This window comes from Dysidea avara, chromosome 1, assembly GCF_963678975.1.
Source record: "Dysidea avara chromosome 1, odDysAvar1.4, whole genome shotgun sequence".
Lineage (NCBI taxonomy): Eukaryota > Metazoa > Porifera > Demospongiae > Dictyoceratida > Dysideidae > Dysidea > Dysidea avara.
This window is the reverse complement of record NC_089272.1, coordinates 10,407,726-10,433,281: the sequence shown is the minus strand read 5'-3', so window position 1 is coordinate 10,433,281 and position 25,556 is coordinate 10,407,726. Positions and strand designations below refer to the sequence as shown.

The following is a 25,556-nucleotide window of genomic DNA, read 5'->3' as shown; positions in this document are numbered from 1 at the left end:
ATATATTCAAGACTGCTATCATATGCATGTAAAAATAAATTCATACACCTGTAGCATACAAATGTTTGAATGTGTGAATTTGCATGCATTAATGGACCTATTGGAAAGTGTTAAATTACTCTGTACACACTGTATATGTTTTGCATGCAATCTGTGTACTTACCATCTTCACGGAAGGTGTTAACATTCATAACAGGTTGAGTATCAGTTGATGATGACTCCTCAGTTCTTGTGACATCACCAGTTGGCCGGTGCAACCATGACTGGAACATGTTTTGTAGCATTAAATTTCTACAGTCTAAAACAATAAGCATACACATGATCAATGTAAAACATGCTATGATCTTAACTTTTTACTTAAGGTATATGTGCATGTCTCTCTGAATTGGCAATGTCTTAAACACCTGGACAGCATACGTGCAATTATAGTGATGACTAGATTAAACATAAGTGACAGCACCTTTTAGGTGTTGACCTACCTACAGCATGATTTACTGTACATGCTATAGCACTAAGGGGATTTTGATACTGAATACACAAATAAATTTACATACATACACATCCTATACAGGGTGACTACGTGGTCTTCAATTGTCTCACCATTTCTCAATTCAGTAACTATCTTGGACAGTCGTTTGTTATTAATCAGCAACTCCATTAAATCACAAAAGTTCATTAACCGATCTTCTCCTTTCATGATAAACAGAATATAGTCCAGCATCATTCTATTGGATTGCTCAGAGGTTGGCAGAAGGGTAATAAGCTCAATAGTGTCCTCGTCAATTTTGAATATGTCACAAAGTGTAGATAAAGTGACCATGTAATCTTCAGGGAAACTTCTCCATAAATTGTCATAGTGTTTTTTGAACAAAGCAATGGCTAATATGATATGTAAACTCATGACATGTGTACATGATTCATGTTTAACTGTATATGTACCTTTAGGTCCAAATTGACCAGGTCGTAGTCTACTGAAGATATCCGTAAATTCAAATTTTAACAGGCTGGCAGTAGGAGCAATAAATTGTGACAGGTCATTCGGACTGAGAGATGTCTCCAAATTAAAACCATTACCACCAGGGCCTGCTCCACCACCTGACTTTAAGCTGGCTATTACATCTAAATGTGGACAATAAAAATGCTATCAAATACTGTACAGAACTAGTACATAAACTCCTACCTTTCTTAAGATCCTGTACAGCACTAGCCAGCAATGGGGCATCAGCAATATGACTCAACCAGCTACACAAGTCCAACACATCTTCCTTGTCATTTAACAGTTCAATGAGACAGTCCAGTATTCTCTGGTTGGCAGTGAACACACTGACACATTCTAGTATACTCCCAATATGATCCCCAGTGAGGTGACGTTCCAACTGGTTCACTGTATTCATGTAGTCATCTGGCATGCTCCTCACTAGTACACTATAGTGAGAGTGGAGCTCTGTGAAGTCTAGAGAGTACGAAATTTAACCACATAATGTATACACGCACATGGTGTGATTGGTGTGTGACAGACCTTTGAATTGGCCAGAAGACACTTGACCTACAGGTACCCTGGTACACCTAGTACAACTACGAACATCCACTATAGTCACTGTATAACTAATACAACAATCATCTTCATTCCCAACCAGTGATGGTGCTCCTGGAATTAAACATTCAGTTGAAATACTAGTGGTAACATTGTTATATCAGTAATAGTAGTAGTAGTAGTAGTAGTAGTAGTATATAGTGGGGAATCCCCAAAAGAAATGGTATTGCAAAAATGCTGCTATTAAAATCATCACAGTTAAAAGTGCATTCAAAAAAGAGTCATAGCATATCAAAAGTCAGAAACATATGTATGGATTGCCAAAACCTACTTTTTGGTGGGCTAGCGCCTGCTGACCACAGCTGAAAGTTAAACATGGCATTTTATTTCCACAATAACAGACCCATGCTTGGTATGTGCTTTTGGGGTTCCAATGAAAATACACTCCCTGCACCTTGCTTCACTTCCAGTATTTCTTGTCATCGTTTTTTCATCATCAAGGAAACCATATAGAGACTTTTTTCTTTTTTTTTGGATCGACGCCTCTTTACAGGCACCACGAAATTTAATTGAAGGACAACTTATGCTTCAGATGTAGATAGCTGCACTTATAACAACCAGTTCTACTACAGAAACACACAGTAATCAGGCTTCTGAATGCTTCATGAAGGATATCTCCCCCAGAAGCTCACTTTGAGATCAACATACTCTAATAAAACAGTCATCCTTATTCAACAGCCATGCACACACAAACATGCAAACATACGTACATACATACCTCCTTGAAATGGAAACAAGTCCAGGTCATCTTCAATAATAGTTGGATGTACAGAAGGCATTGAATGTGTTAGAATGGGTGGACCAAATAAACCTGTAGTGTTGATGGAATAACATATGCACACATGTACACACACGTACACACACACACACGCACGCACGCATACACACACACATGTCACACATGTACACAAACACGTACAACATACACATGCCATGTATGTGTGTATATACACATGCACATACGCACGCATGCATGCATACACACTACGTTTACAGTGTAGGCATGTGTCAGTCTATCATGCCTTAGAATAATATAAATAGGTAATGAAAAGAGGAAGGAATTAGGAAATATTCTGAAACAATTGGATAAGTTCTAGTAATAAGTAGTGCAAAATTATAAGGTTTTCTTGCAGTGCAATGCAAAAATATTTTGGATACACCTTCGAGCATGAAGCATAAAATCGATGTAAAAGATTAACATACTCCAATAGAACACACACACACATATGCACTGCATAGTATATGTAATACGTAGCATGCACTTCATATAGCCAAAGATTTGTTTTTTTTAAAAAAATCCATTTGCTACAAGATACTATATTTAGTCTTCAGGTTCACCAATCACTTAATTTTTTCACAGACCACACTCTCAATACCGGTGGAACACTAGTCCTAGCAAAACTGGAAATGCAACCTTACTAGCTCACATTGTACTAAGTAGGCTACATAAACTCTGTTGTGCCATCACATTGCAACACAAAACAATATAATTATCATGACGTGTCATATGTAATGATTGTAATGATGGGTGGATTGCCTGATATCTACGCACAATGTCCAAGGGCATGCAGTGCCTGAGGGCGAGTGCGTACATATAAGGCAGTGTACGACTGACAGTGTTACACTTTAAAGTAGGTATAAGCCTTTCAAGTTAGTTACTAAATCAGTTTTTAAGGCTTTGAATTCACTTTTTAACTTAAACGCCTTTGATGTACATTTTAAACCTAAATTCCTTTGCACACTTAGCAGTGCGACATCCAGATGTCGCCCAAGTGTGCTACATCACATTTGTACCACTAAGAATCCTTTTTATCTGAGGTGTGAAAGTGTTACATATTGCTGCTGCTGCTGCTGCTGCTGCTGCTGCTGCTGCTGCTACTACTACTACTACTACTACCACACACATGTATGTGCATACTTAGTTTCTGCTAATGTGTATACAAATACACATTTAATCATCATCAAATGTAACTTGTTACCTTTCTGTATCCTCTCCACAGCTTTCCTCAGTTCAGGTTGATCAATTAGTAACTTCACTACATTCCAAAACTTCACAAAGTCTTTGTCCCTTCTCAGTATAATGAGTAGATAATTTAATACTCCTTGATTACACAGCCTGGGTATTCCCCCAGACAAGATGACCCTCTCAAAGTCACCAGGAACACTACAGTGTTGAACTAACAGGGATAACCCCTCCCTGGGGTTAGGGACCAAACACTGATACAACAAGTAGTAACATGATCGGAATGGAGTGAATGCTGTAAAATAATCAAAATCAGTGTGTACTCCTAAACACACACAATAGATACACAGGAGCTCATAAGTACCAAAGATGTGCTACCAACAGTTAATGAACTTCTAGGTATATTCACTGCTTCTTGGTTGTTTGACCTATATACTATTCAGTTTTGGATGTTTATGAGGTCCTGATACACAGTATCAATACGTTCACAAAAATACGTAGGTATGTATGTATTTACTTTTTTATTTGTGGGTCAGATGTGTGTAACATTATATTCATTACCTTGCTCACTCTTCAACATAAAGTTAACAAGTGATCCTCCATAAACTGAAGATGACATATTCTCACTGTAAAACAATTCACAAACAACAACAGAATACCTTTCACATCATGTTGAATCAAATAAACCGTTGGTTACAATATGCACTTGCCTCTTGTACACAACACAAACACATAAATATCAGTGAAAGATTTCTAAGACACGGGAGCAGTAACAGTGTAGACCACAGGCGTTCATCAGCTTTTTCTATCACCCAAATTTCTTGACGTACTGTATAAGCACTGATTGCACAATGTACTCACTTATTTATAAGTGGTCGAACTTTTAGATGACAAATTCAATGCATCAAATAAATTTTTCAGCTATACGCTCATCAAAACCTGTGATGCGCCGCTAAAAATGTTATTATACATTATAGTGTTATAAAGTTATAGTGTATAGATCTATGATTTCATCAACATTCAACTCGTCAAAGCTGATGAAATGTCAATTCATCAACTTTTCCTACCATCAATATTTCCTGTTGTACCGTACGCAAGGAAATTTTGACGTCAAAAAACTTTGACGAATTTGACGAATCGGTTTAATTTGTCAAATTTAAATTCCTCAAATGTTTATAAGCGCCCTTAAAAGTATAGGTTTTGCCTACAATTTCTTCATTTTCGTCAACATTTGATTCGTCAAATCTGCTGAAGTCCGAATTCGTCAAATTTTTTGACGTCAAAATTTCCTTGCGTACGGTATGATAAATCTGATAAAATTTAATTGTGATAGTGTTAATCAATTAGGGTAGCTACTGTCATATCCAGCCAGCATAGTTTCATGGTAATACACAGCCATAGATATTACATACTACTGTACGGTGTCAGAGATATGTGGGACTAAAAAGACAACAGGGGTAAACTAATACGGAAAAACATTTTAGCGTGATATCAATACATACACATTATTGCATTAGACATTACCATGTACGTAATCGAAAATTTGGGTACTTCCCCGAAAACAATCCCCTGCTTTTGTGATTGAAAAAGAATGAAAGCAATAAACATTATAGACAGATGCAAGTCAAAAGTTTACTTTAACGAACGATCATCGCCCGATCCGCATCTCGATCCGTATAGGACAAGTGATACCAATACCAATGATTCTTACTGTACGTTATTTATGTGTATGAACATCACCATTAATCTATGACATGATAAACATCGGTACGAACCCCACAGTGCTGAGTTCAGCTTCTGAGCTTGTTCCTACCAGTAGCCCCTCGTCTCGCGTTTGCCTGCGCGTTTGCGTAGTGATTACGCGCCAGCATTAATAATTCCCAAAAATTAGCGCGTCTTTTATAAAGCTGTGAGAGAGAGAATCATCAATGATGATGAATAATGCATACGTACAGTAAATGAGAGTGTGGTGTGTCCTCGGGCACATGCCGACCACAACATAGAAGACCATAAGGTGGGCGTGGCAAGGAGTGAAATTTAATACACTGAACAAAACACATAAAAAAAAAACCCGACAAACTGCAACAGCGGATAAATAAATAACTAGTCCTATGTTTCTACTGACCACTCAGCAAAGCTCCTTGCTAGAAATATTCTTCTAGATGCAGTAATAGATAATCCAGCAGCTTCATGATCACTGAAGTAACTTTCTACAGTACATTGCCACAGGGCCTCAAGTTACCTTAGCTTGTTGAATATAGTCTAGAGCATTACACAGTGAGGACAGTGATGATTGTAAATAATGGCCTAATTTCGATGGTATTTTAGTAGCAAGGAGTTCCTAATCTATCCAGTTCCGATAAAATCTGTAATTATTCTTCAATTTATTGGTCTGTTTTCGATCACTTGCACATTCCAAAATTAATGTTGGATAAAGTCACGTCAGCTCTAACAGAACAACTGCATTAGTTGATTCATTGTGAATCACTATTATCAGGATGATAAGGAGTTATGACAAGTGATGGAGGGATGGTTGCCTGAGGAGACACAATAGCATACATTCCTGGTAATTAAATATATATAAGTCAGCATAGCTAAACATGAATGGTTTGTGACCCCACCAAAAGACTAGAGAAATTGGAAACTTTGTAATTTGAAAAACTGGCCTTGTTTGAACTCTTAGAACATCTCAAGTCTGCCATGGATACACTGTAAAAATCAGGTACAGGACACCAAATGTCCTAATATTAGGGGTGGGCAATACAAGTAATAAAATATTGATAATGATACCAGAATGTCCGATACTTTGGTATCAAGTACTTTTTGAGAAGAATCGGAAATTTCGATCATGTTATCACGTGATATTTTACTTACATTGTGCATGTGTTACAGATGCAAACACTAAAAAATGGAATGTTTCAGCCATTACTGAACTATAATACAAGTTTTATTCAACCCACCAGTCATCACTGAGAAATTTTCAACACTGTGAGGTTCACTAATTGGCTACTGCGCACAAAAATCATAAGTACTCAGTATTGGTATCGATACTCATCAGTACCATGATAAAAGTACTTGGAATTGTATCGAAGCAAATTTTTCTTGTATCGCCCACCTCTACCTAATACAGATCGACTCACCACTGGTAGTAATTAGTCTGGCGACACCCGCCCTTCGCATGTAGGGCAGGTGCCACCAGACTAGGTGGTGTCCATATTGGGAAATGGTGTCCGGAGGACACTTTCAGTTTTTACAGAAGAAATTAAAATACCAAGAGCTAGACCTACTGTTAGAATTTGATTGTTTAAACATTTCCGATTTTTATCTTCCATCTGAATTCTTTTTCATCATTTCAGAACTGTGCTAACTTTATTCAAAATGAGAGCAGTGCAGATGCAAGTTGGCATGCTGCTGTTTCAATCTCTTCTTCAAGAAGAATATCCATGATGATAGATCAGTTGCCCAGAATGTTCAGGAGAGTCTTGAATGTTGATCATTTTCACTGTATCAGTTTTTGTACTTAATTACTTATACTTACAGTATTACCTTGTATGTATTTTCATTTCCTTGCCACACCCACTCTTGGGGGATTTTATTACCCCATCTGTGGCTGCAATTGTGTGGCCAAGGACTCAGTAACACACATTCATTCTATAATCATGGTCTCTCTCTCTTCACACACTTCAGATCTTTTATACGGCATATCTCGATTCTTATATAATTACAATTTATAGTTAATTGTTTATGCAATTGCTACCATAACAACAACAACAACCACATAATTATATGATGCAATTTAATTATATAGCTATTTATGATTTGACTATTTCGTATAACATATCTAGAATATATTGCAACAATTTTGAGGCATTTTAATAAAGCATGAAAACTCTATAGAACATAATGACATGCATGCACTATTGTGACTCTGATCTTCTAGAATAGTTATTTAGCTAACTTGCGATATAATCAGCTGCAGTCTCCGATCTCTCTGCATGGATAAACAGTAACTAGTATGCAACCTTCATTCCAATGTACAAGTCATTTGAGTAATCAATTATGCTGCTTTCATTATTCTACTAGATCATTTGTTCATCCTATAATAGAGTATGCATGGCTGTTGTATAGTGACCCCTTGCACTAGCAGTCTCAGTTGAAAACATCAAAGAACAGCTCAGCCCAAATTATAATTAGCTAAAGGAATTGAAGAGATGCCATATAATTAGCTATGACTGTAAGGGGTCTTAATTAACTTTTCCAAACCTGACTAATCATACATAACTCCTTGTGTTTTTAACCTATATGGCTATATCACCTTACACCCAGCAATATAATATGTGACCGAATTTGACAAATCCAGGCTTACACACACATCAAGATTTGTGACTTTACAGGACCATAATTCAATGTAGAAGTATGTTATCACTTTCAACTTTTGACCTGTTATTCCATATCCATAATGCAATGATTTTTTTAGACAGTGAAAGAACAGTCTGAAAATTGTAGGTCAATAACATAGTGAGTGGTCAAAGTCAAAGAATTGGCCATGGATGTGTCTAGTTTAGTCAAATCCAGTCACATATTAATAGTGGTAGCTATGTTGTGGGTGACCCAATTTCAAGCTGGTACCTTCTACAGGTCACGTTACGTGTTACCAGCAGTTACCACCAGCAGCTGCAGTTTGAAAGGCTCCAAGGCCCCTTTTCGCAGATCTGGGCACAATTATGTTGACATGCAGATGTAGAGTACGTAATCGATATTGACGTACATATTATGGGGCTTCACTATAGCTGGTTCATGTGCGTGATCATGAACATGAATAATATATAATAATATTAGCCATTTCATGCAATAGAATTCCTAGTAAATTATAGAACATTCATAGATTCAGATCTAGACGTATGAAACATTAACATTGTACGTTTCATAGACAAGATATATTTAATTTTCATGTAAATTTCTGCATAAAATTATACCAAGAGTAAATTCCCCATTATTTACTCTTGATTATACAAATTCATGGAAAACCCTATAATAGCTACCTAAAAATTACATGAAAACATTATTTTTCATGTACCATTCCATGACATCTGGCATGAGATTCATTAACAAAATTATCTATATAGACTATAATATTATAGCGATGCTTATGGATCCTATGATCTTACATTAATTACCTTTTGCATTGCAATTGGTCATCTCCTGTAACTAGAGGTCATTGTTTTAAAACATTCAAACCACATGATACATCAGTGTTTACTATAATACCACTACTTTTATGGAGTTGTTAATGATTGGCCTGGAATGGATTAATTCCTAGAGCTGGAGGTCTAGTGTCTAGTCATGACCACCAAATTGATATTGTATGATATTTTAGATCAGGCTTTCTATAGTACCCCCAATGGTTTCCAGATTGTTTTCCTATGCATTTAGTAATAATAATAATTAGCTTTCATCGGTGTGAGTATCGTAGATTACTTTGAAGTGGCTATATTTATTTATTTATTATAATGCTTTACAGCACAAGTACTGAGGGTCTGTAGGACACCTGGTCCTACAGCCTGCTCAAAGACTTTAGCTACTTAAGATGTGTTTGAAAAGTTGGAGAAAGGAGAAAAAATCCATGACTGGACCTACGTAGGTAGCCTCGAACCTGCAGCCATCCGATTTACGCTCGAACGCTTACAGGAGTCTACCAGGTGGTCAGGATGTTTTCTCCTTGTTATTTTCATGTAATTATATCCATAGGAATTCTAGAGAGTAACTCATTGTCCCAAGTAGAACCAAATGGACACTAGTTTATTTATTAATGCTTTACAGCACAATATTTATTAATGCTATATAGTTACAGTACTATTGTAAGGCCCTGTGCTTCTTCACAAAAGCCTTGCAACCATGAGTATGCATGAAGCCGATGGAGGTGTATTGCATGGATTTGCTGCTTAAGATATATTTTAGTTAAATGCAAATGCATGCAAGCCGTGCCATTGTAATTGGACTGCAGTCACTAGAAAAATGCAAGCTCAGTGAGTTCCTTTAGTTCACTTGTATAAACTAGCTATAGTTGCTTTAAACTGAAAAGTCAAAAGATTTAACACATAAAATTTATTTAGCATTATGTTCACACATGTTCTCACAATCATTAAAGAAACCTGCAAGTATATGTACATGGGGTAGTAACAGACAGAGGAGACCTAACATATACCTGGTAGTTATAGAACAATACAGACTGAGAATGTAAAATTTATGTACAAATAAAATATTTGTGCATGCAGAAAAAGTGATATACATACTTAACATTATTAACTTGTTTGACCAGTTCCTATCACAGCTAATTCCTTGTCATAATCATCAAGTAGTCTCTGATATTGGTCCAGTGTTACACTACCGGAAGTGACCATTGCTACTAGATCTCTGCGGAGGGAAATTGTTAAGTGCTCACAGCGTTTCTTTAGCATTGATCTATAGCACTGTAATATCGGATCTGTTTCAGTTTTGATGTTGGTAATAAGTGTCTCATTGGCCTGGCATTGATTCAATAAGTTTTTCACAAAACTTTCAAAAATTTTCCTTAGTGGATGGTTTTTGACTTGTCTTTTAAGACACTCTGTGGCTTCTTCATGCTTGCCATCAATTAGTAACATCTTCAGCTTCCGACAATCTTCTCTGATCAACTGATGTAGTTTTTCTATCTCCTTTAGTGTATCATGTTTTTTGTAATCCAATACTAGTCTAACTAGGTCAAGTTTACCACCTCTTATACAAACTACTGATAGTTGATTTAAACACTTTTGAATTGCAGATTGCAGATATTTAGTAATGACAAACAATGATCTGATATGGTTAGGTAAGATAACAGTATCTATAGCAGTAATAGTAGCAAGACAACGATGACTAACATTTGAATCTCTTCCTCCAGCTAACACGTTAGAAATGATGTGAAGTTCTCCAAGATCAACAGTATCAACTAGTTCTACTGGTGAGTCAAACTTCATGTGGTCTAAAATATGTTGTGATACAATATAGTGAAACTTATAACATTGTTGAGTTTTGTGGTTAAATGGTAAAACTACATGGCAGCGTGAGAGTAATCCTAAAGAGAGCAGTCTACCACACAACTTGTCAACTTCATTTCTATTTTGTTTTAAGATGTCAGGTAACAAAGCTATGGGGATGGGCACGCTTAGTCCTACTGATAACACAAGTTTTTGGAGCACATGGATTTCATCCATTGAAAGCAATGCCATACTAGATTGAATAGTTGCTACAACAGCATTTCTTTTTCTGTCAACATCAACTACATTTAACCCATTCTCCTTTAATGTTTTCTGAACACAAGTAATAGCTTGATCTACAGGTTTGCTCTGTTCAGTGACAAGATAAATTATCTGGTTATGTACTAGATTTAATAACAAAGGCCAGTGATGTAGATTGCCTGCCAATTCACTTGTTGCAGTAGTTTGAGATGCTCCTTCCTTTAGTTTAATTGTTAGTAACTTCACTGCTTCTTCCTCTTTCAATTGTTTAACAGTTAAGCACAATTGTGATGGGATAAGTTTACTAATGTTTTCTTTATGAGTAGTCAATACCATTTTACATCCCTTAAACACCTCAGTGTACACCAGGGCATCAGCAACTTCCCATACATCATCAATTATAACTAGTAGTTTGTGTAAATGGTTTGTAATAAGATGTTGTAATTTACTAACAAAGAAACTTTGATTACCAACTTCAGTTTTATTAGTTAACAAGTGATATAGTTGACCCAACTTGACTGCTGGGCTAACTGGTAGTGGACCTAACCTAATCCACAAGAATCCATCAAGAAAGAACACCCTCAAGCGAACATCATGACATAGAGCTTTAGCTAAAGTAGATTTTCCCATTCCTCCCACACCACAGATATTAAGTACAGTACCTACAGATAGAGTGTTACTATTATCAGTTAACTTGTCAACACCAGTTTCCAGTAACTGATCACGTTGTATGTAATTGTCTGGTAGTGGTAGTGCTGACTGGTAATGTAGACCTGTGGAATAGCAGAGAATAGGAGTGCATATAATAATTATATAAATGTGTCATGCAAATTTCATCTGATCCCTTGTTCTTCCAGGTAAGTAACATTCTAGGGAAACAGGAAGGGAACAACCAACAGAAAACACCTGATGAAGGTCGGTTTGGACAAAATTCTCCTTTGCAACCTTGCTGAATCCTTCTTTGAAACACTCTAATAGAGCAGTCAATATTTTTTTACTATTCTACTAGGGACCTGCATGCAAGAGGCTTGTAAATTTGATGCACTAGCCAGCACAGATGCATAAACTAGCTAACCTGTCAACATTGAAAGGTAGATACTCCCTTCAAACCATAAAAGAGATTTACAAAGTTTTCTTACCAACAGTGCCTGTGTATAGGTTTGGTAAACTGAAATTACAGCCTTTGGATAAGAATTCCTATGATGGGGTATACATATTGGGCTGAAATGGCTCCTTGAGTTTTGTTCATAGTATTCTCATCAGAACCTGACAAGCCTAATGCAGTGGCTGCCACTATGTGATTTCTTATCCTAAGGCTGCAGCTTCCCAAAGCTACAGTATGTACAAGCACTATTAGGTAATTAGTAAACCTCGTCTTTAACAGTTGAATGTTTTAAGGTTTTCTCACTTTCATTGTTGGCAAGTTAGCTAGTATACATTGTCAATCTATGACAGCTATTATTCATCAAAATCACAGGTTTTCAATAGCCATCTTGCAGGTCCCTGGTTGGATTGTTATTAACAATTTTACACTGCTCTATCAGTGTGTAGTGACTGCTCTATTAGAGTTTTTTGATTGTTTAAGGGGAAGGACCCAGCAATGCTACAAAAAAGTATATAACAATTTTATCAGGTGTTTCCATCAGTCTTTTCTTTCCTACTTTCTGTTCCAGTCATAGACTCTATTCTTCCTTAATAACTCTTGTTACATGGGCTAGCTGCCTGAAAATTTAGTACAGTTTGTGAAGCAGTGTAGTAAAGAGCTGTTTATAAAACAAGCACTTTGATATGTGCAAGAAAAAGCATGTTAAGAGGTTTTAAAAATATCTAATAGAAATAATCCAGGTGTGCAAACATGTTTACAAAATGAATACATGTTTGTTTTAGCACAAAACCATAAGGAGTGAACATATATTCACCTCTTGGATGTTACTAGTTTTGGTAGGGGGCCAGGTGAATGTGAATTGACTATTATACGTAGGTAGATCAAGGCAACTCCTGTAACAGAGCTTGTAAGTTTATTTCATAGTATTGCAAACTGTTTTCAAGGAGATTGTTTGAGTATTATCTAATCTAAGATGCGGCTCCCAAAAACCAAAAGATGTGAAATCCAAGGTGGAAGTGGCTGAAATGGTAGAAAAAGTTTAATAACAACAAATTTTTCCCACCTGTTCTTGGCACCAATATCACCTGAATTGTTGTTTTTAAAACTTTTACCATTGACCTACCATCACAGCCATTTCTTTGCCGCCACCTTCAATTTCATATCTTTTTCCCCCTGGCTTTTTTAGGGGCCACACCTTGGCTGTTTTTGGATTGGATATCACTTCTTGTAATTTCGTACCCAAAGCCAGCCTATAGCCAGCTTTGGGTTTTTCTTTTAACTTGTCTTTTTTTTCTTTCTTTACTACAGGAAAGAGGATTATGAAGGAGAGTGAGAGTTTTAATTACAAGTTTGCAATTGCGTTAATTGAATTATCACATAAACTCTTTATAATTATACAAGTTGACTTGTTGTAGCTGAATATTCTTCCAGGAGACTTGTAACACATGCAGCTGAACTCTTAGACTACATGGTGAGTGGTTTATAGGCTAACTCTCCACAGAGTGTTACAGAGAGACTTGCAATATAGCTGAACTCACTACAGGATAATTATCTTGTTTAACTGAATTTTCTACAGAGTGACTTGTAACTTAGCCGGACTTTGTACAGGCTGACTTGTAACTTTCCACAAAATTAATTGACTTGTAATGTAGCTGAACTTTTTACACATGGCTTTTAATTGAATCTACTATAAACTCTCTTCAGGGTGACTTGTAGCATACCTCAACTTTTACAGAGTGGCTTGTAACTCTACACGTTGACTTGTAAACTTTCTACAGGGTGATTTTTAACTTTGCTGAACTCATGCAGGGTCACTTGCAATGTACCGTAGATTCCCTAAAAATTCGGCAGAAATAAATTAATTCTGTTTGTGTCTGGCCGAACAATTAGGAAAAAAATGTACCAGCCCGTTGTTATTGGCGAATTTTTAGAGATCTATCCCTAATACAGTCTACACGCTTCATGGCTATGTTATTTGCGATCTGCTTACTGGTTACATTCTGGATTTATTTCTACAGGGACCAACAGGAACGCCTTGTGGCGGAACTGACGATACTGGCCGCAACACTCACTTCGCTGCAGCACTATATACCGTGATTGCTTACATTATCCAGGAGAGATCAATGTCATTACTGCATCGCTTTTGTATACAGTCACTCGACACTAATAATAATAGAAACCACAATCAATACTATTAAACTAACTATCTCGTAATAATTTATTAAATTTCGCTAGCTCCCAGTTGCTGCATGAAGTGTTCCATGACTAAACAGAGCGTTATATCTGAGGATGTATCATGTTTGTGGGCTCCAGGAAAGATGTTATTCTGTGAACAGAAACGAAGATCGTTTTGTGGTAGCCGTGATGTCACACGATGATATTGTTGGGCACATTCGTTCCGTGAACAATTTCACACTTTGTGCTCAGGCAGTTCATCCAGCATCGAGGTATCATAATATGTGAGGTCACTGGGAATCCTCAGTACTAAAGAAACTTTCGTCAATTAGTACTCCAAGTGCCGAAAAATTAGCGTGCTTGCTAATAGAAACTTTCTTTCTGCTTGCCGAAATTTAGAGCACATTGCATTCAAAGCACGGGAAGTGCCGAATATTTAGAGATGCCGAAATTTTAGGGAATCTACGGTAGTTGAACTTTCTACAGGGTGGCTTATAACTGAACTTTCTACAGAATGACTTGCAATATAGCTGACTTTTCTACAGGGTAGCTTGTAATTTAGCTGAACTTCTACAGGGTGATTTTTAATGAACTTGGCTTAATTCTCTGCAGAGTGACTTACAGCTACACGAAAATCTTACTTTTCAATGCATAGTGTACAGGCATTCATACATTTCTACCTGCTTGCAGCTGGTTCTGATGCCATCTCAACTGTTCCAACAAACACGAAACTGATAATCTTGTCACAACTATATAGTAAAGAAAAGTACAGTGGATTTGTAACTTGTACATACTTATGTACCTGTTGATACAGTGGCACTGCAGGTTACATTACTATGACCACCATATGACATGTAAGTGCCTGTAATTATAATAATCATTTACAATAGAGTCTCTCTATACATACACATGTTCTTACCAAATAGATAATCACTGAATATTTCATATCTACCATCACAATGAAGTACGTTGATAAAACTAATGAACATTTCTGCTCCTTTCAGTTCCACACAACTTCTAATGTGTTTCAGTAACTTCTCCATTACCAGACCAGTTGTTAGACTAGTGGGGTGATCAGTTGGTAGTAATCCAGCTGTGTGGAGCTGCTCCTCTATACTAGATGGATCTATTAATGTCATGAGATGAGAATGTTCATCAAATGTCCTCAGTGCTGCTTTACTGGCTTCTGAAATGCAACATGTACAGTAACATGACAGCTACATTTATACATGATGTATGTACACAAGTATATGACATAATTGTGTATACGTACAGGCACACAAGCATAATAGAGGTCACTTTATTACAGTACATACATTAGCAATTTTATAAGTGCAGTTTACATACATACTGTACTGTATTCACAACTGCATACACTAACATGCATATGTACATACAACATTTTATGTATGTAAACTTAAAACTAGTTATGTGTTTCCTTACTACTGTAGCACTAATACCATACATTCATTTGACATGTAAGGTACACCTTTTAAATATTTATATATTTTAGCTGTTACCAGCATATGACTATCAGTCTAATGCACATGATTAACACAAACATGTGTACCATTCTGCTGTGAGTTGGTCTTTTCAACAGTAAGTGGAGTACTTTCAGTGATAGCAGCAGTAACTGAAGGTGTGGTAACTACACTGGCAGTTGTCATACTGTTACTAGTTGAGAGTAGTGGCCTCACTGGAATTGGCCTATGTTCCATCATTAGCTCCAAACATTCTGTATCACATTGTGTGAATGTGACAACAACAATAATATTACATTATACACAGGCCAGTAAAGCTTGACTGTTTTAAAACAGTGTCCACAACCAGTGTGTACACTGCAATTTTATGTGCATTTGTACAAGCATATCATAGATACAGTACATGTGCTCAGTATTGAGAGTAATGTGTACAAGAAAAGTGATTTGGCAAGTGTACCTGGGAAAGAGTGTTACGCATAATCTTTAAGGCCTTACTGCCTTACTTTTAAAATTTATTTATTTATTAATGCTTTACAGCACAAGTGCTGAAGGTCTGTAGGACACCTGGTCCTACAGCCTGTTCAAAGTTGTTACAGAAAGTATGCTTGAAAAGGTGAAGAAAGGAGAAAAAATCCATGACAGGACCTGGGCAGCCTCGAACCTGCAGCCATCCGATCGCGTATGTACTTTTCATTCATCCACACGTTACCTTCTTTGATAACTGTGTTGGTTTATTAGTTACACCATCAATAATAATATGATATCTCTCACAAACAATGATGAACGCAAAATTTTTGAACCAACACCTTCTACTGATAAAGTATGTAAATTGGTAGCAGGTTGTGTAATGGGCAGAAAGGCATGCAGGGTGTAATGAAGCACTTTACATGGCCAGTGCTGCATCTAGTATGAGCCCTAATTCAAGCATTCATCCTAATATTCTGAATTCTCGATGTACATATGTATAATTATAGCAATTGGCTGAAGCTACTCTGTCCCATAATTGCACTGGATGGATATTAAGCAGGTCAGGTAAAAGCATAAAACTGGTTATAATTGCAAAAGGGAACATACTAACCCTACTTCAAAACCTAAACTTGTGAAGCATGCATTGCTTCTCTTTGTTACAACCTGTGTACTAGGAACTGCTATGCACATTCTGCAGCGGCAATCCCTACTTAATTCTTACTTAATTCTTACATTTGTGTATTAGTATGTAATGTATTGGAGATACTGAATATAACACAGAAAACTAATCAATTACCATGTCTTAGTGGTTCTACTACTTTAGCCACTTTCTGTTTATCTTCAATAACAATTTCCATAATAGAGCAAAACTCCATTAGGTTTTGATTAGAACCCCTGGACACAATGACCAGATCAAGGATGGCTTGATTGGATTCTGCTGCTGTAGGACAATCAGTGATCTTGTCTAACATCTCATCATATAATAAGCTGTTTACAACTGTAGATTCTGGTCAGTGATGTGAAGTATTCCTCTGGGAAAGCCATCCACAAGGCATTATAATATTTCTTTAGCAGAGCTTGACCTATACATAATTATGCAATAAATTTTATTTGTGAAATGCATGTAAAATTACAAAACCCACAAAATGTATCTACATACATGTACGTATGTACGTATGTACATATGTAACACAACGGCACTTAAATAATAAAATAAATACACAAAGCGTGCAATTGCAATGCATTTATTGTAAGGAACTTTACATATTAGTAGAGATCATTACAATAAAAAGTGCTTAAACAAAGGGAATTACCACCTGAACTGCAAATTTAATTCCACTTTTAATTAGCCCATATAATAAGCTAAGTAGGGATTATACAAACACACTTTATGTATAATAACTTTAAACAGGCTGTAGGACCAGGTGTCCTACAGACCTTCAGTAAGTGTGCTGTAAAGTCTTAATATATATATATATTTTTAAATTATATTACTGTTCATGTGATGATCCCCTATTTAGGTCTTTATTGTAATGATGCTTGTTAGCTTGTAAGATTCCTAATTTTCCTTACGCTTGTTTTCTAACATACATCATTATAATTGAAGAATGGTACCAGACATGCAATAATTGAACAACAAAGCACACCTCTTACACTAATATTATGCAATGTAGCCATTTCACATAGTTTTCAAACTATGCTCTGCTTGCTACACAGTCCCTTGTATGAAGAATGATACATGAAGCTAGCCTACAACCAATATGGTTACTTTGTCTGTTGAATGCATGGTGAAGCAATACGGATAATTTTCAACATAAGCTCATTCGGTGTACTACTGTGAATTGGCCTCTTGTGCTGTCAGTAAACAGAAATGGGACACACAAGAGGAAAAAGGCATGCACTGTAAGTCCATGATGTGTGTGCATTGTATGTACTGCAGTATGTCAAAAAGCACTGAAGTATTGTCAAAAAATCAAACCTGTAACCTTAGCTATTATTGTTATGAGTAAACTTACATTAGACTATATTTAGGTGGGTAATAAATCTCATATACTCCACCTTGTTTTCTGATATACTCCATGCTTTCAGGCACAATATAACATATGCTCAAAACTAGGTTTATCCAATCAGTGTTCATTTTTCATGTGCAGTGATGTAACGAGGATGCTTATTTTGTCATGTGAGCATGAATAGTTGCCATGACGCTAGTATTATTGCTCGTATTATCACAAGAAAACCAGCCACTTTTCCGAGCCTATAGCAGAAACAGCCATGGATGAGGTAAGTGATCTTAGTGTAACGTGAAATAGAGTCTAATGTAGTTATATGGGCACAATGTGGAGTCTATGAAATTTATAAACCCTCAGGCCCTTAGTAGCACCCTCGCTTCGCCCATGCACTGCAGCCCAGGCCTTCGGGTTTATAAATTTCATAACTCCACATTGTGCCCGTATAACTATTATGTAGTCTATAGGCATCAGTTAGTTAGTTACAGTAGTTAGTGTTGAAAGTTCCACTAAATAATAACATATTACAAGCATTTCGGATTGCATTGAATGCACTTTTGGGCTAGATCATAAAGATATCGTGAGGCTGGTTTCTGGTCCATGATCTCTACAATACAGTATGGTAGTACTGTATGATATTGTTGTGAAATACATATACATGGGGCATATGTACGTACGTATGTAGGATACGCACCCAAGACACAAATTGATCAGAGATACGGGCAAGCATTTTTTGCCTATTATAAACCCATTAATTGGGTTATACCTTACCTTTACCACTTAATTGACCTGGTGGCAAACGTGAGAATACAACAGGATCAAACACTGATTGTAGCACTGTTTTACTATTGTTGTTTCCTTGTGCACTTGAGGAAATATCTAATAAAAAAACAATCAATATTAAAGTCAATAACAACAAAACATACCACTACTAGAGGATATGGTAGTAGTTGATACAATACTATCAGTAGATGAGGAAGATGTTGTCTGCAGTGGAGTAGCATTAGTAGTTGCAGATGGAGCTTGTGTGTTTGGAGCCTTTGATTCCAGAACTTTCATACAATCTACATACAGGTCAACACTCATTATATAAGAAGCCACTTGCACACAATATTATTAATACATTAAAATTAATTGCTACATATGTAACCAGCAAAAATGATCACACAAGAAATTGGTAAACATCAGCTTGTGTAATAACAGGTGTATGGGAAGCATTTTAGTCAAGAGGGCATTGGTTGAGAACAATGGGGACCTGGGAGCATGCCACTGCAGGAAAATTGGTAGGGAAGTTTTGAAATTTTAGTAATCTGTGGATAATTTTTCCACAAGGACCATAAATAGTATCTTGATCATTCTACAGGAGCTAGTGCCTCCCTGCATGGGCTGCTACATTATGCAACCTTAGTAAATAAGGCGACAATGTTTCCTACATTCGCTAACCATGAATTTTTTTTGGCTTGGTTGCTAAGGAGTACTGTACATCCCAGTATGGTACTATGTAATAAATGTTCACTTTTACAAAAAGTACACTTGAGAAAGAAAGGTAAATTATTAGTTGCTCGATCAGTGTTTTAAGTGAGTATTCTATTCGTACAACTGTCGTCTTAGGGTTGAAATAAACAAAGCCCAAAAGTAGTCTATGTCTATAGTCTCTTCATGTTCACCTGAGCCCTCGTTTCTTGTTAACAACTCTTGTTACATGTGCCAGCTGCCCAAATATTTAGTAGCACTGTGAAGCCCTTTAAATGCTGGAACTGTTAATCAAAAAATCTCTTTGATACAGGCAAGAACAAGTGAGTTATGAGGCTTCAAACATATCCCATACATTTAGTATGGATGATTCAGGCGCGCAAACATGTTTACAACATGAAAACATGCTTGTTCCTGTACAAAACCATTGGCAGTGAACACATGTTCACCCCTTCGATATTACTATATTTGGTGGGGGCTCAGGTGAACACATACCGACTATAGATCTTAGACTTGGTAATGAAAACAATTATATTTAAATTAAAATTAATTCCGAAGCATGGGAAAAGGGCGTGGGCTTCAAAATAACTGGTGTGATAACCTATGACATCAAAAAGACCAAAAAACTGTTGTAGTGACGTTTGTACTATTACTACAAGTTTACTGACATTTACAATCATAATATGTCTTGGTACGTAGATATCATATCTTTTCACACCAGCAAATGTTTATGCATGTACCATTTTGGTAGCTCAACTTTTTTGATTGTATACTGACCAATTCTTAATGGTCTCAATACAGTAGGAATGTTCCCCAACATTGCTTCCAGTGCTTTACAAAACTTCAAGAGGTAGGTGTCGTCCTTGATGATCTCAATCATAATGTCAAGAATCTTTTTGTTTGATTCTTGAGAGGTTGAGCAAGAGAGAATTTGATCAACATCACGATCTGGAATAATAGTATGCTGACACATTATGCTTAGAGTGGTCATGTGATTTGATGGAAAATTTCTCAGCAAATTATAATAATGTTTCTTTAGTACAGCCACACCTAAAAATGTAACACGTAACATTACACTTGAATGCTGTGGTGCAGTTTTCTACTCACCATTTAGACTTATGCCTGGTGATAACCTTGTAAACACTTCTGATTCCATCTCTACCACTTCACTACTCTCTGGCAATATATACAATAATATGCGTACATAAGTATGACATACAGTCATGCAGAGAAAAAGTACATTGATATTTCAGTGAATTTACATGTATTGTACGTATGTGCAGTTTTACCTGTTGTTGTTGGTAGAGTAGTCCCAGCTGAAGATGTAGTAACTTGTAAGTTTACCTCAGTGTCATCAGTCTTACTACTAGCTGGTGGAGTATTCCTCGCAAGATTCCTACACTCTAGTGACAAAATACACACAAATTGTTAATAAATTTATAATTATTAATTTAATTAACCCTTTGAATCCTGTAAGCCTATACAGTATCTTGACTTATGCCTCTATATAAACTAAAATAACTTCACAATTATTAATGATAGAAATATCGGTTCATAGTGTGTGTACTGTAGCTGCTGCAGTTGGCCAAAAGGCATGTCTCATGCTGAAGCAATGTTGAACAGTGATAAAATCAAGCCCATAGCCTTATCTATAGTCAAGTTATGCTTGGTTGGAGGCAGTCAGTTAGTTAGCAGAAAATTCAGTTAAACATTAGAAACTTTGTGGTTGCTCTGAAGACTTATATGGGCTTGTAGCCAATACTGCCAAGCTGTTACGAAGGAAAAGTGAGGCTGGTTTTTTAGTGTTACTTTATCTATGATCCCTACTATATAGTACTACCGTACTGTATGATACAGCATACATATCACCTTACCAATTTCAAATTCAAAAATTTCCTTAGAAAATCTTTTTTCTTGACTAATCAGTGTTTCAAGTATTTCACATAATGCTAAAAGTTGGTTATCGTTCTTCAGCCCACAAAGAAGAGCATTCAGAATCCTCCGATTAGCTTCCTTGTAAGTCATGGAGAGAACCTTATTAAAAAATCCCTCACTAACTGGTATAACTTCACATAGTGTACTGATAGTTGTGATGTGGTCATCACTAAAACACTCCAGCAAAGCATCATAGTACTTCCTCAATACAGCAAATGCTATCATAATAACAATATAATTGTATGCATAATACACATCCGCACGCACACGCACACACACACGCACACACACACAGAGTACTTACCATTTCTGGAAACAGTTGGTGGCAGTGATAGCAACACTTGGGGAATATTGCTATCATCTTTATCCAGTGTAGCTGTATTATGGTCTCTCCTTAATTCATCTATATACATTGTTGGATAGGATTGTATGTATACACAGACTCTACTGCACATGATACAATGACGAATATGATTTTGCAATATAAACATGGCCATTATTAAACAATTCGTGTCTGATGGCAGAATAATGGAGATAAGACTGGGTCAAAATTATATGTCTGAAAGTAGAGCTGATAGCTGCTAAAAACATCACACTCACAAAAATTACATATTATACCCGTGATAGTATAGTTTTACATGAAGTCGGATAACCCTCTTCATTAGGATTGAACCTGTCGTGTCCTATAGGTGTTGCATCACACCACTGCACCAAACCTTCCAGCACCCTTTTACACTATTTTTAATTGCTGTGTAGCTATTATACAGGGACTACTAAAATTACTTTGTCGAAACAAGCTTTGTTAGCTGCAGATAGCTTAACTTATCCTGTTTCAATGCTGTTACACTGTATACTTCATACCAATTTTTTACAAACACTAAATATTGAGACATTAAGAAAACTAAAATGGCTTCAGTGCATATCAATAATTTCCTCTGTCCTTGCACGTAACATTTCTATATACGTACATGTAGATCTAATAGTATAATGGCACACTGCTTATACATGCAAATAATAAACTTAAAGCTTATTACAGATGTGTATTTGTTTACTGTGTGTATGTTAAAGCATATCTGCGAGTGCTATATGAAAAATAAAGCACAAGGCATGCAACCGAGATGCTAATAAGCACGGGGCAAAGCCGAGTGCTTTATTAGCATTAAGGCCAAGCGTCGAGTGCTTTATTTTTCATATAGCACGAGCAAGGCTATGCTTAAATGATTTATGGAACTTTCTAGTCGTGTAGCTTTACCATACATTAGGACTCATAATTAACACGCATTGCACAAACTATTAACAGCCTGAATGCACATAGTTTAACAAAGTAACTCACGTATAGGTCACCATAGTTTGGTATAATAGACGTTCATTGCGTATTTTGGCAGGTTTGGGTTGTAACCCACAATCAATTCTATTGTGACACATTGTGAAGTATTTCCGTGATATCTCCAGGACTTGTCCATTTACATTAACAAACGTAACAGCAACATTACCTTCTTCCACCCATCATCAAAGCATTTAGGTATGTCTATTAAAGCAATCCAGTGGTAGAACTCGATTGGCAGGGGTGATTGATTACTCAGTGCAGCGAGGCTATCAGCCTTCACCGGCTTGGGTGATTAGTCGTACTGGCATGAACCCCGCAGTCTATTAGCCTGCACTTACGGCACGTGGGCAACTGTGCTTTATTGCCCACAAAGAGTGCTTTATTGCAATAAAGTACTCTTTGCAGTGCAATAAAGCACTCTTTGTGGGAAATAAAGTACTGTTTGCCCTAAAGTGTACTTTATGAAATTTAAAGTACACTTTTTCCTTTGATCTTTCCCACGCAAAGTTCTATAATTGTTCATAAAGAACTATTAGAGCAGTTCCTACCCCATTATAAGAGTTGAATGTTTCTTACTCTAATATAACACACAGATATATACACACCCAATATAACCCATGCTCGCCTATATGTGTTATCACTTTATTATGAGCTGTTGATATGTAAAAAAAAAAACAAATTGATGCTGTGTGCTACTTCTAAAAACCAGGCGTCATGCAGCAAACAAACTTAACTAACAGTGTACTAAACTAATTTATATTGGGTTACTCTTTGTCACTACATACGCAATTGAATTTGTATTTCGTAATTGATTGAATATTTCGTAATTCTGTAATTAAGTTGCTAAGCACTGCCAAGGAGGTTTACCACAAACAAAATGTTTTAATCCACTAATAATGTACAGAAGTATCTTCTCAACTGTTTTATAGTTCGTCTATAACATTTTCTGACACAAATTCTCCAGGCAAAGCCTTAAAGCTGTTCTTCACATTTATTCTCGTATGTACGAGCATGCCCCCTTATCAACTCAAAGGAATTTGTTATATCCAGTAGTCTAGGAGGCCAGCTGTGTTGTTTTTCGGCAGTCTGACGTCTGTAGAGCCCTTTAGGTAAGGCCTTCACCACATCCTTATAAACTCGTTTCATCCGTATTTCAAACTGGCACGTGTTAACCATTTTAAACTAAAGTTTACCTGCCCAGAAGTTTAATACAGGCTCTATTATGGCCTTTATTTATCACATAAAGGCTGTTTTTAGCAAACAAAATTTTGCTCATGTGGGTGCGGAAAGACAAACAATATACAAACATACATACATACAAACACACACTTTTCAGAAAACTATTTCAGTAAACCTGGCTGTGGGCGTGCTCCTGGTTTAAAAAAACAGCACAGTAACCATAGTAACAGTCAGATAATTATTTAATAGTTATACTAGGGCTATGAGGGATTTGCCTGATACATGTATATGTGCCCAAGCCCGAGGGCCACAGGCCAAAGGGCACGGGGATATATACATCAGGCAAATCCCAAGTGGCCATGGTATACCACTTGGATATGCTCACCTAATAGACAAACGTACATTCACCACATTACTTTTATACAAAGGTATCTAGGTATCAATTGTGGGTTTAAACTTTGGGCTGTGGTATTCACAAAAAAGAAATGATTGTGGGTTTTGCTGGTTTGAGTGGTACCATTTCTAGCCAGTTAAGGATGTCTAAGGTGCTAAAGCAAGTGCTGAAGAGTACAGGTTAAAGTGATTGAGAATGTCTTGTCACATGGTTGAAATGTGCTGTATAGAAAACCATCCCCAAAACTGCACAAAAAATTATTTAGTGGTGTGTAGTAGCTGAACTGTGCGATGATGACTCATTCAATTATTTTTCCTTGAAGAGAATGTTTGGCCAGCTAAACCTATATGCTACAATATAAAACTTAAAGCAGCATAATCATACAGTATGATAGTACTGTATAGTAGGGACCACAAAGGAGTAGGCGTGGCCCACAAAATAACATCACCCAAAAACCAGCCTCAATTTTTCCAGATGACAATGAGGCAGTATTGGTTGGGTAAAACTAAGCCCAAACAAGCTTTCAAATCTACCCGAAAAACGTTCAACAAGTTGCTATGGAATTTAAAAAAAAATGATTTAACAGAATTTTCTACTGACTGACTGAGTAACTGATGCCTTCAGACAAGCATAACTTGACAACGACTAAGGCCACTGACTTGATTTTTTTCACTGTTCGGCGTTGCTTCGGCCCGAGAGGTGCCATTTGGCATACCGCAGTATGTACAATACATTCTTCATTCTTCATGGACTTACCAATGTCCTCCTTTGTGTCCCATTCATCTTTGCTGACAGCGAAAAGTGTCAATTTGGCGGTAGCACATGATGGCTTCCCTTCATAACAGAAATTGTCCGTATTTTTCATAGTGGCTATTTTGATTACAGAAGTGCTTTTCGAACAGTTCTTGATTCGTACTGCTGTGTAACGTGAACATAGCCGACAATGAAGCGTAATGGACACTTCACTTTTCAGACAATAATTGATATAACTGGGGTGCGCGGCACCATTCCTTTCTTTTGGTACATGTGGATTGTAGAGGTGCTTTTTGAACAGTTCTTGATTCGAAATGCTGTGTAACAGGTTGAACATAGCTGACAATGGATACTCTACTTTTCGGACGACAATTAATATAGCTGGGGAGAGCGGCACCATTCAGATGCGGTATGCATGGGTTCACCAGTGATAATAAAAAAAGTTAA

General features: G+C 36.7%; 3 protein-coding genes across 3 annotated transcripts in view; all 3 read right to left on the bottom strand.

The window, feature by feature from the left end:
* The window catches only part of LOC136255003 (uncharacterized), a 31,070-nt gene extending 25,657 nt beyond the window's left edge, over window positions 1-5,413 (bottom strand). The window contains exons 1-9 of the mRNA XM_066047727.1: window positions 5,333-5,413; window positions 4,119-4,183; window positions 3,574-3,852; window positions 2,313-2,405; window positions 1,520-1,648; window positions 1,181-1,453; window positions 940-1,119; window positions 601-879; window positions 164-298 (exon numbers count right to left, since the gene is read on the bottom strand). Of these exons, the coding sequence (XP_065903799.1) occupies window positions 164-298; window positions 601-879; window positions 940-1,119; window positions 1,181-1,453; window positions 1,520-1,648; window positions 2,313-2,405; window positions 3,574-3,852; window positions 4,119-4,176 (1,426 nt within the window). The 5' untranslated portion in view covers window positions 4,177-4,183; window positions 5,333-5,413. The remainder of the gene's footprint in view (window positions 1-163; window positions 299-600; window positions 880-939; window positions 1,120-1,180; window positions 1,454-1,519; window positions 1,649-2,312; window positions 2,406-3,573; window positions 3,853-4,118; window positions 4,184-5,332) is intronic.
* A 4,241-nt stretch (window positions 5,414-9,654) lies between these two features.
* Window positions 9,655-18,927, bottom strand: LOC136255151 (uncharacterized). Its single transcript, XM_066047873.1, has 7 exons — window positions 18,820-18,927; window positions 16,839-17,124; window positions 15,664-15,828; window positions 15,013-15,279; window positions 14,896-14,955; window positions 14,774-14,842; window positions 9,655-11,586 (listed from the first exon to the last, which is right to left on the bottom strand). The coding sequence occupies exons 2-7, from the start codon at window positions 17,011-17,013 to the stop codon at window positions 9,860-9,862; spliced, it is 2,463 nt and encodes an 820-aa protein (XP_065903945.1). The 5' UTR covers window positions 17,014-17,124; window positions 18,820-18,927; the 3' UTR covers window positions 9,655-9,859.
* The window catches only part of LOC136256645 (uncharacterized), a 35,766-nt gene continuing 28,427 nt past the window's right edge, over window positions 18,218-25,556 (bottom strand). Inside the window, exons 18-25 of the mRNA XM_066049650.1 lie at window positions 21,761-21,859; window positions 21,396-21,674; window positions 20,811-20,924; window positions 20,629-20,697; window positions 20,299-20,571; window positions 18,975-19,112; window positions 18,820-18,927; window positions 18,218-18,354 (exon numbers count right to left, since the gene is read on the bottom strand). Coding sequence (XP_065905722.1) covers window positions 18,218-18,354; window positions 18,820-18,927; window positions 18,975-19,112; window positions 20,299-20,571; window positions 20,629-20,697; window positions 20,811-20,924; window positions 21,396-21,674; window positions 21,761-21,859 — 1,217 coding nt within the window. The remainder of the gene's footprint in view (window positions 18,355-18,819; window positions 18,928-18,974; window positions 19,113-20,298; window positions 20,572-20,628; window positions 20,698-20,810; window positions 20,925-21,395; window positions 21,675-21,760; window positions 21,860-25,556) is intronic.

What these genes read in the sequence shown, in the direction of transcription:
- LOC136255151 (XM_066047873.1), bottom strand. Translation starts at nt 17,013, where the DNA reads ATGTTAGACAAGATCACTGATTGTCCTACAGCAGCAGAATCCAATCAA. An exon ending in GACCAACTCACAGCAGAATG is followed by an intron (nt 15,280 to 15,663) that starts GTACACATGTTT and finishes GTTGCATTTCAG; the next exon opens with AAGCCAGTAAAGCAGCACTG. An exon ending in CAGTGCCACTGTATCAACAG is followed by an intron (nt 14,843 to 14,895) that starts GTACATAAGTAT and finishes TTTACTATATAG; the next exon opens with TTGTGACAAGATTATCAGTT.